This window comes from Myotis myotis, unplaced genomic scaffold (genome assembly GCF_014108235.1).
Source record: "Myotis myotis isolate mMyoMyo1 unplaced genomic scaffold, mMyoMyo1.p scaffold_m19_p_5, whole genome shotgun sequence".
Lineage (NCBI taxonomy): Eukaryota > Metazoa > Chordata > Mammalia > Chiroptera > Vespertilionidae > Myotis > Myotis myotis.
Window position 1 is genome coordinate 63,209,168 of NW_023416357.1, and position 15,344 is coordinate 63,224,511.

At 42.1% G+C, this 15,344-nt stretch overlaps 1 protein-coding gene across 4 annotated transcripts in view; it reads right to left on the minus strand.

Annotated features, from left to right (window-relative positions):
* FBXL17 (F-box and leucine rich repeat protein 17) overlaps positions 1 to 15,344 on the minus strand; it is a 451,458-nt gene that overhangs the window by 12,258 nt on the left and 423,856 nt on the right. For 3 of the 4 annotated variants that reach the window (XR_004967647.1, XM_036310114.1, XM_036310113.1), the window contains one exon: positions 11,034 to 11,176. The exons of the other annotated variant lie outside the window; for it this stretch is intronic. Coding sequence is in view for 2 of the 3 variants with exons in the window: in XM_036310114.1 (XP_036166007.1) it covers positions 11,034 to 11,176 (143 nt within the window). In the remaining variant the exon portion in view is untranslated. The remainder of the gene's footprint in view (positions 1 to 11,033; positions 11,177 to 15,344) is intronic. 4 annotated transcript variants of the gene reach the window in all.

The following is a 15,344-nucleotide window of genomic DNA, read 5'->3' on the forward strand; positions in this document are numbered from 1 at the left end:
ACCTCCCCTGCCCAGGCCATGTGCCAGGCGACCTGTATCCGAACCTTGGAGGAGTGGGACCCAGGCATCATTATTCTTTACAGCTCCCAGGAGATGCCCAAGGGCAGCGCGGGTTGAGAGCTGCTGGACTAAAGCTTCCGACTGAGGAGCCCCTATAGGGTGCAGATGATTTCTTCACTTGGGGGTTTGAAGGCAAGCCCTGAACTAAGATTACTGAAAGGTAAGGAGCACGTACCTCCTCCCAGGGTGCCCTCCGCATTAAACTCTGAGTCCGGGGTTCTGGAGAAAGAAAGTTGCTCCCACAGCTCATTAGCCCACCTCTCTTTTCCCCCAAATACTCATCCCTGCCTGAAACAGAAGTATACTTTTGACTACGGTAACCCCAGACTGGTTTCTTCTCCTTCAGCATTGCCTTAGATTTCTAGTGAGGGGTGGCCAGAGGAGGCAGCCCCTGGCCTTCCCAACAGCTAAGGGAAGGAAAAGTGCCCCAAACCCAGTGTTCACATGGACCTTGTGCTTCTGCAAGGGGCCACTCATGAGGTGGGAGAGGACTCAGTATTTATTATACATTTAAAAAGAAAACTGGATTATCTTATTGGAGCCTAAAAGCCACTTGCTAACCACGAGAGTCAGCTGACTGCAGGCTACCCATAATGCACCCTGCTTCACACAGAAACCTCACACCCATAGCCCGAGGCCTCTAAGAATGCATTTTTAAATATAGATGTAAGAACTCTGACTCTTGTGTGGCAAAAATCTCATCTAAAAACCCCAAAGCATAGAAAGAGACAGATACTGAGAAGGCAATGAACCTGGCAGGGCGGCAGGCTCATGAATTCAGTCAATTTTGTCAAATGCAGTCATTCCATTTCAGAATCTGCAATGATTGGGAGCGCTATGCTCTGTCAATATCACAACAGGCCTGGCTTCGTGCTGTCTCTTTTTCATGAAATGTGGGCTGCCTGTGAGGACGAGCATTGCTTCTCTTCACTTGAATTAACACAGTGAGAAAGCAGCGGAGAACCCCGAGGACGGGGATCACAGAAACGCCTGCAGTGTTAAGGGAGAATCGGGGCTCGGGGCTCGCCAAGCTGAAGCCTCTAATTAGAGATTAGTGTGACAGGAGTCCCACAACCACACTGTCAGAGAGAAAAAATAGTGACATTTTCATTCCCTGTTTTACCCAGCGATCCTCCACCAAAAAAGATGTTTCAAGCCAAGTTTAAGTTCTAGGCACCAGCCCTGCGTAGGCCACTCTGAGGCCACAAGCCCATAACCATGGAGTTGACCCACCGTGCAAGTCTGTACATTTTTAAAAAATAGATTTGCATGTGTAGTGCAGACGAACACCATGACAGACATGTGTGGACAGGGATGGAGGAAGCCACTTGGGCATTCATCTGCAGCGCTCCAAATGGTTCAGCAAAAGATCAAGTCTTTGAGGAAACCTATGCCCTAATAAGATAATTAATGTAGTCGTTGAGTGGTAAGTGTGAGGTATTTATGGAACACATCTGGGTGTTTCTAAATTACACAGGCAAAATTAAGCTGGAAATACAATTGAGGATGAAAACTCTCAGAACTAAAAAATGTGTTTTCTCTTGTGCTTAATGGCTTTCTTGTTTTCAGCTTTCGTTTTCTTACACAAAGCTTATGGAGTGGTCATCACCAGTGGACACCTGATGACAACAATTTATTTCCAAAATTGCATCAGGTAGAATTTATGAATTTGACCTATTTCCTAAAACACATTTATTATCAGCAAAAATTTATTCTGCATAAAAATAATCTATAAATCTGTAGATTAAAAAACCCCTACAACAGCCTGGTCAGCATGGCTCTAGTGGTTGAGCATCAACCTATGAACTAGGAGGACATAGGTTGATTCCCAGTCAGAGCACATGCCTGGGTTGTGGGCTCGATCCCCAGTGGAGGGCGTGCAGGAAGCAGCCAATCAATGATTCTCTCTCTTCATTGATATTTCTATCCCTCTCCATTCTTTCTGATCAATAAAAATATATTTTTAAAAACCCTACAAAACAAGTGCTATTCTTGGTTTTCAGAAGAGAGGCTACATCAATCAGAGCATTTCAGGGTTGGCCTCTGAAGGATGCTGAGTCCCATGGCACAGCAGCTGCCTGAACTCTGTGACTGTCCTGAACCCAGGGAGCATACAGGAAACTGGTCTTATACCCCAGGGGTTGTCTTTCTTATTCATTTATTCCCCTCTGCCTCAGTATTTTTTATAATCAATCAAATTATTAAGAAGCAGTGGGATCTAAAGGTTATCAAACTTGCTTTTAGCTGAACAACTTCTATAAACCACATAATAACTAAGTAGATAAACAAACCATATAAATAACGTAAATAAATAAAGCAATAACAGTGGGGCTCTCTGGTTGATGGCTGCAAAGCCCAGGCACCCTGTCCTCTTAGCCTGAGGAATCTCCTCAGAAGCACGGTGTTACACAGAATGCAGATGGGAAACACAATCCAATCCATTCACCCATCATCTGTCCATACACCCATCCATCCATCTGCCCATCCATCTATCCTTCCATCCATCATCCAATACATATCTGTTTAGCAACTACAACATACCAGCCACTATGGGAGGGCCTGACAATACAGCACAGGAGATACTCAGGGACCTTACATTCTAATGAGGAGGAGAGTGGTGGGGATGAAAAAAGTAAGAATTAACCACCACAACAAATAAGAGCTACTACTTAATCGCTTCCTTCAAGTAAGAAACTTTGCCCATATAATCCTCTCAATAGCCTATGAGATGGGTGCTATTTTTACTTCCACTTTACAGATGAGGCCATGGAGGTACGGGATCTGGAGAGAGAAAGGCCAGGAGCATGGTGACAGGGACGATGAGAGGAAAGCATTCTCACAAAGGTCAGCAGGTGGGCAGCTGCTAAGAGATGGAGCAGGTTGTGGACAGAGAAGTGGCCACTGGATTTGGTGACATGGAAGTCACCGGTGACCTTGAAAAGAACAGAAACGGGGCACGGTGGGGATGGAAATAGGTGGTGAGAAAGGACGGACGACTGTTCACAGCCAGTCCTTCTCAGGAACTTCCCGGGAGTGGCCAGAAAGCAGGGCTCCAGAGGACCGCTGAGGCAGGTGTGCTATGTAAGTGGTTCTTCGTGCAGAAGAAAGGTAAGTCTGGGTGCCGGTTTTGAAAATTAATTTGCAGTCTGACAGCACTGTGGCTGCCCATTTGCTTGTCTCCCCCAGGAGGCTGCAGGCTCCATGGGGTAGGAACTGGATCTTGTTCACTGATTTTTTCTGACCTGTCACCTATCAGAGTGACTGGAACATAGTAAGCAGCTCAATAGCTATTTCTTGAATAAATGAATAAAATATTTAATCAAAATTGGCAGGGGGGAAGTTTAGATTTTCTCTTTGAAAAACTACTTGCCAAACAAAATTTGCATGAGGCGCAGCATGGCCAGCCCTGAAAACCTGCTGCCCTATGGCGGGCCTCTCGAGCATGGCCGTTCCTTCCCAGCGGGCAGCAGCCCCCCGTCTCCTGAGCCCCTGTGGGCCATCCTTGTTCTCACTTTGCAAAGTCAGGTGCTTGCGAGTTCTGGGATTCGATCTGAGCTCTGTTGAGATATTGCTGTTACTTTTCCTATTTCTAAATTAGAAAAATAATGTGATCCTGCAACCTCATTCTTTTGTATAATTACTTAAGTCGAATCAAAGTTCCAAGGAGATTATTTACTGCAAAGCAATGATGCTCCAGGGTTCCTTCAGGCAAATGCCAACCAAACAGTCTATCCACCCTACAGCATTTGGGGAACAGAAGGCCTCCTTCCTCCTCTAACACACACACACACACACACACACACACACACACAATTTCACTCTACATCCATCCCATAACAGAAGTGAGCAAAACAAACAAAAAAACAGCTATTTGCAGCACACTTCCTCAAAAGGTTCTCAGGAGATGTTGATTTTTCTGAAGAAACAAACCAAACAAGTCCCAGCCTAGACACCGACTGGCTGTCATACTTGGCAAATCTTTCCTCTTTCTGTTCATCCGCTGGTCTCTAGGTTTCTTCTTCCTCTATTAAGTTTGACTGTAAATTGATTGGTCTTAACTATTTTAAAAAATAGATTCTATGGTTTTTTTTTAGAATTGTGGTCTGAGTCTCAGGGGCCTAGTTTTTGTTTGTTTGTTTGTTTTTTTGGTAAGATCTTAGCATATATGATATACATTCATGGCTAGGATATTATGAGCCAGATGGTTCATATCATGGTTAAATATCCGATACATGATTCGGAGCAGGTATGCATACTACATGAGTAAATAATAATGAAAATAATAATAGCTAATAGCAGCTACATTTATTGAGTATTGTCAGTGTGCATATCTTTGGGTTAAGTGCTTTGTTGCAATATCTCATTTAAACCCATAGGATACATAATATTATCCCGTTTTTCAGATGGTGAAACTGAGGCTTTTAGTGAGGAAGTTGTCCAAAGTCCCACAGACAGTAAAGCAACGGAAGTAGAATTTGAAAACACTAACGTTCACCAAATAAACGTGTCAAAAAAGCTCCAGGCCAGCATTTTCTTGGTTTAGTTAGTATCTAAAGGCAGGAAAGGCCTTTTGGTTACCACTTCACAACAGTTCAGGTGAACAGGGTTGGAAGAAGAGGTGGGAACACTTGGCTAAAATGAGGTTGAGTGGTAACCTCTATATCTCAGCTGATGTGCTTTTCCCTGTTTCAATTACCAGGAATAATCAGGAGAGGGTTGTAAAAATGTGTTTTAAAGTGCTCCTGTGTGAAAAATCACCCAGAGAAACTGTTTTATCAGCAAAAGAAACAAGATGCTGATACTTCAAGTGAAAGACTTAGGTGCAGATTTGAGAGCCCGGCCACACTCTCTCACCATCTTTCCTCTTCCCTTTGGTGGAGCACATGGCACTGCGGGTTGTTCATGTAATAGTATGTTGCTCACGACCTGGGGCTACGGGATCTGTATGGTCAGACCACTCCTGCCTTGTTAGGAGAGAATGTTTTTGGTTTTTTGTGTTTTTTTCTTGGTGTGTTTTTCTTACACTTTATTTTCTTTGATAAGGCGTACGTTTTCAGTCTTAAAATTCGGCTACGGGCAATCTAGAAACAGCTGTGTGCACGGTGCAGGGGAGGGGCTCGCCCCTGCAGGTATACACTTTGTTTCATGGCTGAATTGCTACCAAAACAGTCCTGGACACAGTGCCCCGCAAATTATTTTCCCTGAAACTGATTTTTCCAGTTAGTTCTGTGTATTAGTTACAGAGCCCTACATTCTTTTCCCCACAGGGCTTTCCTGCTTATGATTCCTAAATAAGCTGATAAAAACTCCATTTTCTCCACAGAAATATTTAGGTTGTTGAGGCTTTCTCTCACCATGATTACTTCCTGGAAAATGCAGTGGTCAATTCTGCCCTGAATATTTTGATATTAAATTGGGCACACACGACTTGGCCCTGGGTAGTTGAAGGCTGTATAGCAGATTCCTGGCTCTAAAGGGCTGACTGGTTTGTTACTTGTTTTCTATACTGGCTTCTCGTTGACTTGATTAAGCGAAATATCTCTACCATTTAAATGAGGAACCTGTGTGAAAACAAAGATTCCATATGACCTCAAGAAAGAATTTCTTATTTTAAAAAAAATCATTTATTTCACTCCCCAACTAAGTACTTCGGGAATTAGGGCAGGTAAAGGGAAAGGGTCTTGGCCATGGCAGTTTGATGAGAAATGAATTAATTTCATTATTTCCATGGTGTGGATCAATAACAGTCGCCTCTGCAGCGGCCCCTGGCCTGAAGGCAGCTGGAAAAATCAATAGGATCACAGAGAAGCCCTTTCCTCCCCCCACAGCCTCTCTGATCTTTTCTGGGTGGACTCTTCACGCCTGTGTAATTCTAATTTATGTCAACTAGAAATCAAAGAAATTCCGAGAGGCTTTGGTCATAGGACATCGGGGTGGACCTTTCAAAATCTATTTATGTCTCTTCCTTAAGTAACGTGGCCTCCACAGCCCTCCTGGCGCCTTAATGGGCCCAGGAGAAGTAGCCGTCCAACAGAAGGGCAGCTACCTGCTGCAGATGGAGGCAGAGGGATGGAGTTAGTAGATGGAGGTGCACTTTCTCCATCCTGTCTACAACTCTGCAGGGACAGAGGAACTAATAAGCATTTTAAGCAAAATGCTTTGCCAAGAGTGGCTCCCTCAATAACGCTCTTTAATGATACCCCAGACGCTGGCATTTTCAAATCAAATGAACAGTGTATAAAATTAGTTCTGCATGAAGTTAAAAAAAAAAAAGTAAGTGAAAGGGAGCTTTTAAAAGCTCCAGCATTTCTCCATCCAACTGCTTTTCACAAGGCTTTGGCATATGAGAATTGCTACATTTATGATGTTATTCGCTGCTCATAATTCAGGCTCTCTGTCTCCAAACTTCTGTATTAACACGCACGGCAGAGGTTTCCACCGCGACATTTTATCACCGAGGTTTCCCCAACCAGCCAGGCTGCCTCTGGCGAGGTCTGGTTTCTCAGCCAATGCTATGCCACTGGGCTCCCTCCCTTTTCATCAACCTTGTTACCCAAAACATTTTTCATTAACCTTGAACACTGCATTTCCATTTGCCCTACAGCTTTTCCATGAATTTTTTTTTTTTTGTCTTTTCCAGTTTTGTTCTCCATCCAAACTGCCTTTCGAGAAATGAGGAAAATACATTATTAGGAGAAACAGATCTATATAGAATCTAGCATTCCCTGAAGTTGTGAAAATGATTTCTAGAACCAAAGCCGCCGCCTGTAATTAAGGCAAGCAGAGTAAACATATTGCTCCTATTAGAGTCCCGTTGATTATACAAGTAGTTTTTACTAAATCGCCAAGTAAACGTGTGTTAAGTTGATAGGTGATTTCGGGTCAACTCTAATTCTCAAGGTCAAGTAAGCCTTTGAACAGTCTTTAAGAATATAAATTCACCCCAATTCATCAAAGCCATCTCACACAGCGTTTTCTTCTCTTGGTTCTTACAATGCATTAAAGTTTAGGAGATTAAGTGGCCTCAGCTTCAAAACCCAAAGTAATGCCTGTAACGTGCTTATCCATCCAGCAATCAGAAAAGCCATTCAAACCGGGGCTTCCTAACGCACTTCCTAATTTTACAAGTTCCCCGAGGAATGCAGTGGCCGGAGGACTCCTCCGTCACCATCACCACCGTTGCAGCCAAACAAATTTTACTGCTGTTTTGCTTAGACATTGTCTGATAATATAAGTACATGTTGCTTTCGTCTGCAAACAATATGTTTAATGTTTCTCATCTGTTCTTTGTTTACCTAATGAGAGAAGCGGGAGGAAAAACACCTTCCTGCAACAAATACAATGCGTTTTGTTATTCTTACAATTTTTCAAAAACTCGTGAGGAAAAAAGCGTAAGTTTGGTCAAGTATAGCTTTCGGATTAAGTATAAGTGGCCCCAAATGAAACTGACTGCACATGAAAGAAAATATAACCAGCCTTCAATATTTCTCAGAACCATAGGAGCACGGCGCATGCGTCCTGGGACACACAGATGCCACAAATCCTCCCTCATCCCAGTGCAGGGACCCCAGGGACAGCGTTTCTGAAGTGGGGGTAACTGTGCAGACCATTGAGATCTCTTGTTCACTCCTTTGGCTCCACGAAGGGGAAGGATAACTCATATTTATGAATTATTAGTGGTCAGCAGGTTTGGTTAAGGTACAGGGAGAAGAGAGAAAGGCCCAAATGAATTTAGTTAATTCTTTGTTGGCACAGATGATTGCATTGAGGTAGTAAATCGTTGTCTCCATATCCTAATCATAATGTCTCTGTGTTTCCTGTTTTTATCATTTTTCTCCATTATTTTTCTTAGTACTTTCTTTTTGTTTACCTATTTGAATTGTCTGCTCCCCAACTCACCCTTCCCTCCCATTGCAAATCTTTCTTCATCCCTATGCCTGGGTTAGTAAGTTGATCCCCAATACAGCGTGTCCCATGGATGCATTCGTTTTCCTTCGTAAAGTGTATAGAAATGTGATTATTGATATCTTTGTATAGAAAAGAATCTGAAGTTTAAATTTAAGTGAGGAAAAAAAGTAAAAGGGCAAAATCTCCTGTAATCTGAGTTTTTTTTTCCCTTTCATTTTAATTCTCTTTCAAAACAGGATAGCAGGCAATTCACTTTTTTTTTTTCTCCTCTGGAAATTCAAATATTAAACCACAGGCTAATATAATGACATTGATGATAAGAATAATCAATAACACTAAGCATTTTATATATAACACAATATTCTAAGGGCTTGATATAAGTGCACTCATTGAAATGCTCACAACACTTCTACAGGAAAGGTACTCTTACCATCCCCATTTTTCAAACAAGGAAACAGAGATACCGAGATGTTAAGTAACTGCTCAAGATGACACAATCAAGCGTCCAGCCCAGATCTAAACCTGAACTCTGGCTCCAGAGTCCCTACCCTCCACTACAAACTGCTTTTCTTTGCTATTCAAATTTTTCTTTGAGTCTTGATAAAAATTTGAAAGCAGGTAATGGGTAGCATGATACCAATTTTGAAAGCTGAATAGCTGGTTACTCTAGATTTCCATTCAACTAAATCAACCAGGCGTTTCTGTGCAGATTTCACCTGCACTTTGTGTGTGGTTTGGAAACTTTTTCTCTCTTCACAGAACCTCTCATGTTTGCCTCTGAGCTGCCTTAAGCCTGAGGGCACCGGGCAGCAAGCCTGGGCCCCCCCGCACCCCCTGGCTGGCCACGGGCTATGGTCGGACACCTGGTGCTAGAGCCAGGGCCGCTCAGAGCAGCTCACAAGTTGGAGAAAGGATTCAAAGGATGGCCCAGGAAATGGGCAAAACCCTCAGGGGCACCACCGTACAGAACAGTCACCCCATCTCACTTTGAACTAACTTGTATTTGGGTAGAAAAGGATCCATTTTTTAAATTTAAAATTAGCAAAATGCTGGTCAGCAAATATATCTGAAATAAGCTCCTATAGTAATCAAAAAGTAAATTTCTTTAAAAAAAGTTTTTTTAAATTGGTTTTTGATTTTAAATTTTCAATGACAGTTTACATTCAACACCATTTTGTATTAGTTTCAGGTGTATGGCATCGTGGTCAGACAATCCTATACTCCACGAAGTGTTCCCCCTGATATCTCCAGTACCCAACTGGCACCACATGTACTAGTAGTTATTATAACACTACTGACTATTTTCTCTGCTGTACTCCCCATCCCCGTGACTATTTTGTAGCTACCAATCTATACTTCTCAACCCCTTCACCTTTTTCACCCAGTCCCACAAGCCCCCTCCCCTCTGGCAACCATCAGTCTGTTCTCTGCAACCATCAGTCTGTTCTCTGAGTCTGGTTCTGTTCTGTTTAGGACATAAATTTCTACAGTTCATCACTGAAGGTGGAGCTGATCTCAACAAATCCAAAGACTAGAACGATGGTGATGTTGAGATGGTTGTGGATACAGCGACCCACTTTGAATGCACACAGTTTTGGTGTCCTTGCTTAGGCAGTATTCACGTAGGCGTTCCTCTGGCTGAGACTGAGGACCTCTGCTGTCATTGTTCAACATTTCTAGAATACTCTGCCGACTGTGGGCCCTCCCTTTAACTTTTTTAAAAAGAATTTTATTTTAAAGTGGCAGCGTTAGTAGTAGTGCTAGGTTTAGTTAGTAGTGAAATTTGAGGGAGACTTGTAACCCTTGGGTCTCAGTGCTGTTGCTTAGTAACAAAGTCAGTCAGCTTTCCAAGCTGGGCTGAGACGATATAATAACATCTCTCTAAACATTACCAATGGGCAAAGGCCTGGTATAAATTGGGATTTTAAAGCATTTAGAGAACAGAACTGGGTCAATTAACAAAAATGACAAAGCACACAAAGGATTTGGGCTATTCTTCTATTTGCCCCAAATTTGCTACATTTAGAAAATGCATGTCCTTTGAGAGGCACATAATATTTAGTTTCACTCTCTTTTGCTAGATACGTCCCTAGCCACCATTTGCAAAAGTATCACACGCGTGTAAACGACTCTAATACCAGCGCCTTCTGAGCAAGTATCTGAGGGGGCTCTTTTCCAAGGAAACAGTCCCTGTGCCTGGAGGTGCCCCAAGGATGTGCCACAGCCTGAACACAGACTCCCGAGACCGGGGGTGCCATCTGGGATGAGTGGCCTTGAGCCATGTGTGGTCTTTCTGAGACTCTATATTCTCGCCTTCACAGTATGAATAACTATTCCTTAGATCCGTTATAGGGAAAACATCTTCAAAGGGCCCCGTGTTAAATATGGCCCAATTTCCCAAACTCACATGCAGGCCTCTGGGCCAGCTCCACAGACCTGCAGTGGGACCTCTGGGATCGTTTCTCATCGTGTGCTTAAGTGTGTAAAGATGCAAATTCCCACGTAATATCCCCATACCGGCCCATTCCTGCCCCCAGACAGTCAGAATGCATAGCTGTTGGGCCCTGAAATCGCATACTTCGAATTGGGAAAAAACAATCTGGCACTTTCTTTCCACCTTACTGCTGCAGGAAACGTGGAACCCAGAGCAGAACTTTACTGTTAGACCCTGCACGTTGCAATGTGCCATGCAAACATTACACATTTTGTCCATGGGCTTTAAGGGTAGGAGGCCAAAATCAAAGTTGACTATGAATATGATTGTTTTTTCTTTCTGCATAAGCACAAAATTCATTTTTAAATAGAGAAATGCAAATATAATGTCAGATTAGGTTAGAAAGCCAGGCATCTTACAATGCATAGATGTTAACAGTGCATGTATGGGCATGTATACATATATACCTACATATATACCTACATACATATATACCTACATACGTAGATGGAGAGAGAGAGAGAGAGAGAGAGAGAGAGAGAGAGAGAGAGAGAGAGAGAGAAAGAGATAATGATATCTAGCTATTAACTACACTGATATGTACGAAATTAACTTAAAAGGTAACTCTTACTTTATCGCATCTCATCAGCCCCAAATATCTCAGAGACTTGCTGCTCTGTGCAATCAGGGTGGCTCCTTGGTCTGTAATTTCTTTACACCATCCGACATCCACTGTCTCTATTGTCATGCTGTATCGCCCAATGGCTATCAGCGCTGCGAGAAGGGACAGGGGGAAGAAGGCAGAATAAACATTAGCAGTAGAAGGGATATCTATCTCATTATTACCATTTTTCCCATTTCCTCACTACATTTGTTCCTAAAATGTTGTGTGTAAATGCATGTTTTATAAACAAAATTAAGTTTAAAATGCTTTAGGAAAGCTTGCCCTATGACAAACCCTTTCACAAAGTGAATGATCATTCCATAATTTCCATTTCATTGGAACACAACTTTTTATCAGTTTTACTCATTGCAAGGTTACCTGTACTTGCAAACATTCATATCTGTAGAAAGAATAAATTAAAATGAATTACACATCAAATGCTACAGAAAACCCCAACTAGTAACTAAACTTATCCCAAGATAATGTTAATTTTTTTAAAAAAGAAAAATCCATATAAACACCATTTTGAGGTGTGTAACACTGCATATGAATTTCTTTACTGATTGGCATAAATTTTTCCATCTGTTCATGATCTTAAAATGTAAGAATATATGGTATTTTTCACATTAGACCTTCCTGGGACTGTTAGGAATTAAGAGTACATTATACACACAGTTGAATTTAATTGGTGCCATGCTAGAGTGCAGTAAAGGGAACGCATTTGTTCTGGTGAATTTCTTCCTCATATCAGAAGTATTCTTTCCATTAACATATAAAATGAAACCTGTCATCTGAAAACTATGACAGTATCTCTAGTCTCCTTGACTGTTTAGCCTGGTACTAACGTGCAGATGCTCATCCCATAATCTTTGAGGTGCCCTCCTTATCACTGCTCATAACCAGTCACCCCATCAGAGCGACCAATCAGTGAATGTGGCTCTTTGCTGCGGACTTCTGATTGGACAGACATGCATGCCTCTACCTTTGTGAGCAGAAAAACAGATTTCAGTACCTCCATCCTGAGTATGCTTATGGTGCATTGGTATGTAAATGAAAACCCCCAAAGCAATGCCACAAATATTAAAAAGGAAGAAGTTGTTTGCTAATTATTTCCTCATTCTATGATAGGATGAATTGATTCACTAGATTAATAAGAGCAGAGTGAATTATTCATGTGAATAAATGTTAACTCTTATAGCTCAGAGAAAAGTATACTTGGCAAAATCACTTTGCTAATTACCTCAGTAATTTTTCTTTTAACCAGAAAACTCATGCCCATTCCTTTAAATATTAAAGCTTACAAAAACAATAGTCATGATCCCAGTGTTTTCCAGTGAAAATGCTATAAAGGAAGAGAAAAATTTTTTCCTGGAAGTTCCTCATGCCACTAATTTGCAGATGCTCTCTTCTTTGTGTGTGCTATTTTGGTGCTATTTCGGTTAGTTTTCCTAGGAGGTAAGGCAGGGCAAGGGGGCGATCTGCCAAAGGCTTGCTGAGTCGTCTGAATGATATTTTTGTGTAGTAGAAGCAATGTCCCAGGTCGATCCCATTGGTGTTCTTGAACTAAGAAAACTGTTGTTATCTCTGTTATGGTCATAACTTTCATTGGTTATGATGTCCTGAGGATCCCCTATGATGAACGAAGTAGAAGATACATAAAAAAAATTCCTTTCAATACAAAGGGCTCAAACTGTCATTTCAAAAGACCACAGAGCACAGGTTGCAAGACGGCCCTGGGGCGGTAGATTGTGCACTGTTACTGAGGTTTGAGGCTAGAACATGAAAGCCCTGCAGTAGCTAGAAAAAGGGAAACCAAATAGTCGGAGTTTTCAGAGGCTGATTCCTGAGCAAATAGAGTCAATAGCAATGTGTTCTAGGTGCTAAAATCACTGGTGTTTGGTATTTTCTTTTTTTGTCCATATTAAAATAAACAGTAAATAAGACAAATGAAGATACATCAGGGTATTCGATTTTTGTTTTGTCATAGTTCGATTTACTGAAGTAAGAATTGAACTTTATTGTTGCTTAACTTGCTTATTTATTCAACAAACACTCCATGAGCTCTCACTCTACAGCCTTCTCACCAATATTTATAGACTATCCATGTACTAGGCACTGGGCTAAGAATTTTAGGTGCATTATCTCACTTTATCCTCACAGCAATGTTATGCAGTCGTATTGTTATTTCCATATTAAAGATCAGAAAATGAGTCACAGAAAGATGGAGTAACTTTCCCAGTATAACCAAATAGCAAATGGGGAAGTGGATAATAAGCTCAGAGCTGGCTCTCAGCAATGGGTGTCCATCCAACCTACTAAGTTGGAATCAAGTGGTCAGGCACTGGGCCATTGTAATTCACTGCACTACCAGCATGTGGCGCTGTGGTGCGACACAGGGGTCCTGTGCTGGGTCCTGGGGACAGAACGATTCCCAGAGCTCAGAGGCCAGCTGCCGTGGGAGTGGGTGATGGGAGGTTTGGGTGGAAGTGAGGAACAGCCAAGTGAACAGTCACCATACAATGCTCACCCCCATCTCTTCCCATGCCTACCTCCTTCTCACTTTTCAGGTCTCAAGTGAGAGGTCAGCTTCTCAGAGCCATCACCCTATCATTTATTACTACTATTGGAAATGTTATTTATTTGTTTATTTATTTACTTTTTTGTGGCCCACCTCCCCTATTAGAACGACGGCTCCTATTCACTGCTGTATGTCCAGCACCTAGCATGTGCCTGGTACAGAGATGGTTCTTAAAAATACTAGTTGAATACACCAGTGACTCGAACATGTTTAGGTCAATTATAGAGGCATGCCAAGGGGGGCTGGGAGCCCCTCACTCTTCAGGGGAGGAGCGCTATCATGGGGGCCTCCTGGAAGAGCTAAGCCAGGTCTTGAGGGATGAGTGAGGGTTTTTCAGACAAACAAAGGAGTGAGGGCAAGGGTGTGGGGCTGAGGAAAAGCATGTGTCAGGGCAGGGAGATGTGAAAGAACAGGGACCGCAGGTCTTCCTGTGTGTCTGAAATTAAAAAAAGTGCAAGGAATTGGCAAGACTTATTGCAGAAATATTTATTCATGATTAGTAGCACTGAGGTAGGCATAAGAGATAGAAAGGGCAGCAAAAACAAGAAGAGTCCTTGATGCCGTGTTTATATTCTAATAGGCGGAACAGATGTGAGACAAACACAAAGTGTGTATAATTCTAAACTGTAGCAAGTGTTCTGAAGGCTGATCACTGTAAGAATAACATTTAGATGGGGGTGGGGGGGGGAAGGTACTGAGGAAAGTGTTTCTGATGAAGTTATTTTTAATAGCCCTGCAAAAACAATACCAATTTTAGAAATTAAACACACACACACACACACACACCAAACATCTGGTGTTAAATACCTCACCAAGGCCCCAATCCAAGTAAGTGGCAGAGACAGGGTACACACTGAGATAGTTTGTTTCTTTCCAAAGCTAACGCTCATTCTACCAACAGCAGCAGCACCAGTGGTGTAGGGGGGCGGGGGTGGGCGTGGGGCGGGGGGAAGCAGGCTATGTGTGTTCAGGATGTATTTCCCTTTACCACAGTTCTGGAGTGAAACATTACAGCTTATAGGTAGCCAGGTATTTGCCTGTGACTATAAGATTCTTTATTGGAATCTTTAAATTCTAAAATGCATACTGAGTAATTTACTTCTCTGTGACTATATGCTACCTTTGGATGTTTTTTCGTTGTTGCTCATGAGCTAGCTGTGAACCATGTAGTGCGATTTCAAATTCACTTGTAGCCTCACAATGTAGTAGAGGTCTGGCCTCGGGATGACATTGAACATTTCTGAGCCTCGGTTTCCTCACCTGGACAAATGGGGATGTTGACTCCGCGTCCTGCCTACTTCACAGTGTTGGCTTGAGGGTCAAATGAGATCATACATGTAAGGGACTTTGTACTACATAAATGTCATGATTTATGTGATATTTTCCCAAACCATTCTACAGTAGTGCAGTTGATTTAAAATGAAAAGACTTGAAAGAGTTTTGAAAAATAAAAACCTCCAGGCAAATGAGAGCATTATATAAGTACTTGGTCATTATGTCACTGCTATAGTTCTTGAACTGCCTACTCTCCATTGGTGTTCATTAAACCCGTAGACTGCACCTGGGATGACAGGGCTGTAAATGTATGTATGATTACTACCTTCATTAGGGGCTGTTGACACATTACAATGATATTTATTGAGCCCTGAAAAGGGATAAATTATGCAAGACTAATTCCTAATCCCCATGCAATTTTAATA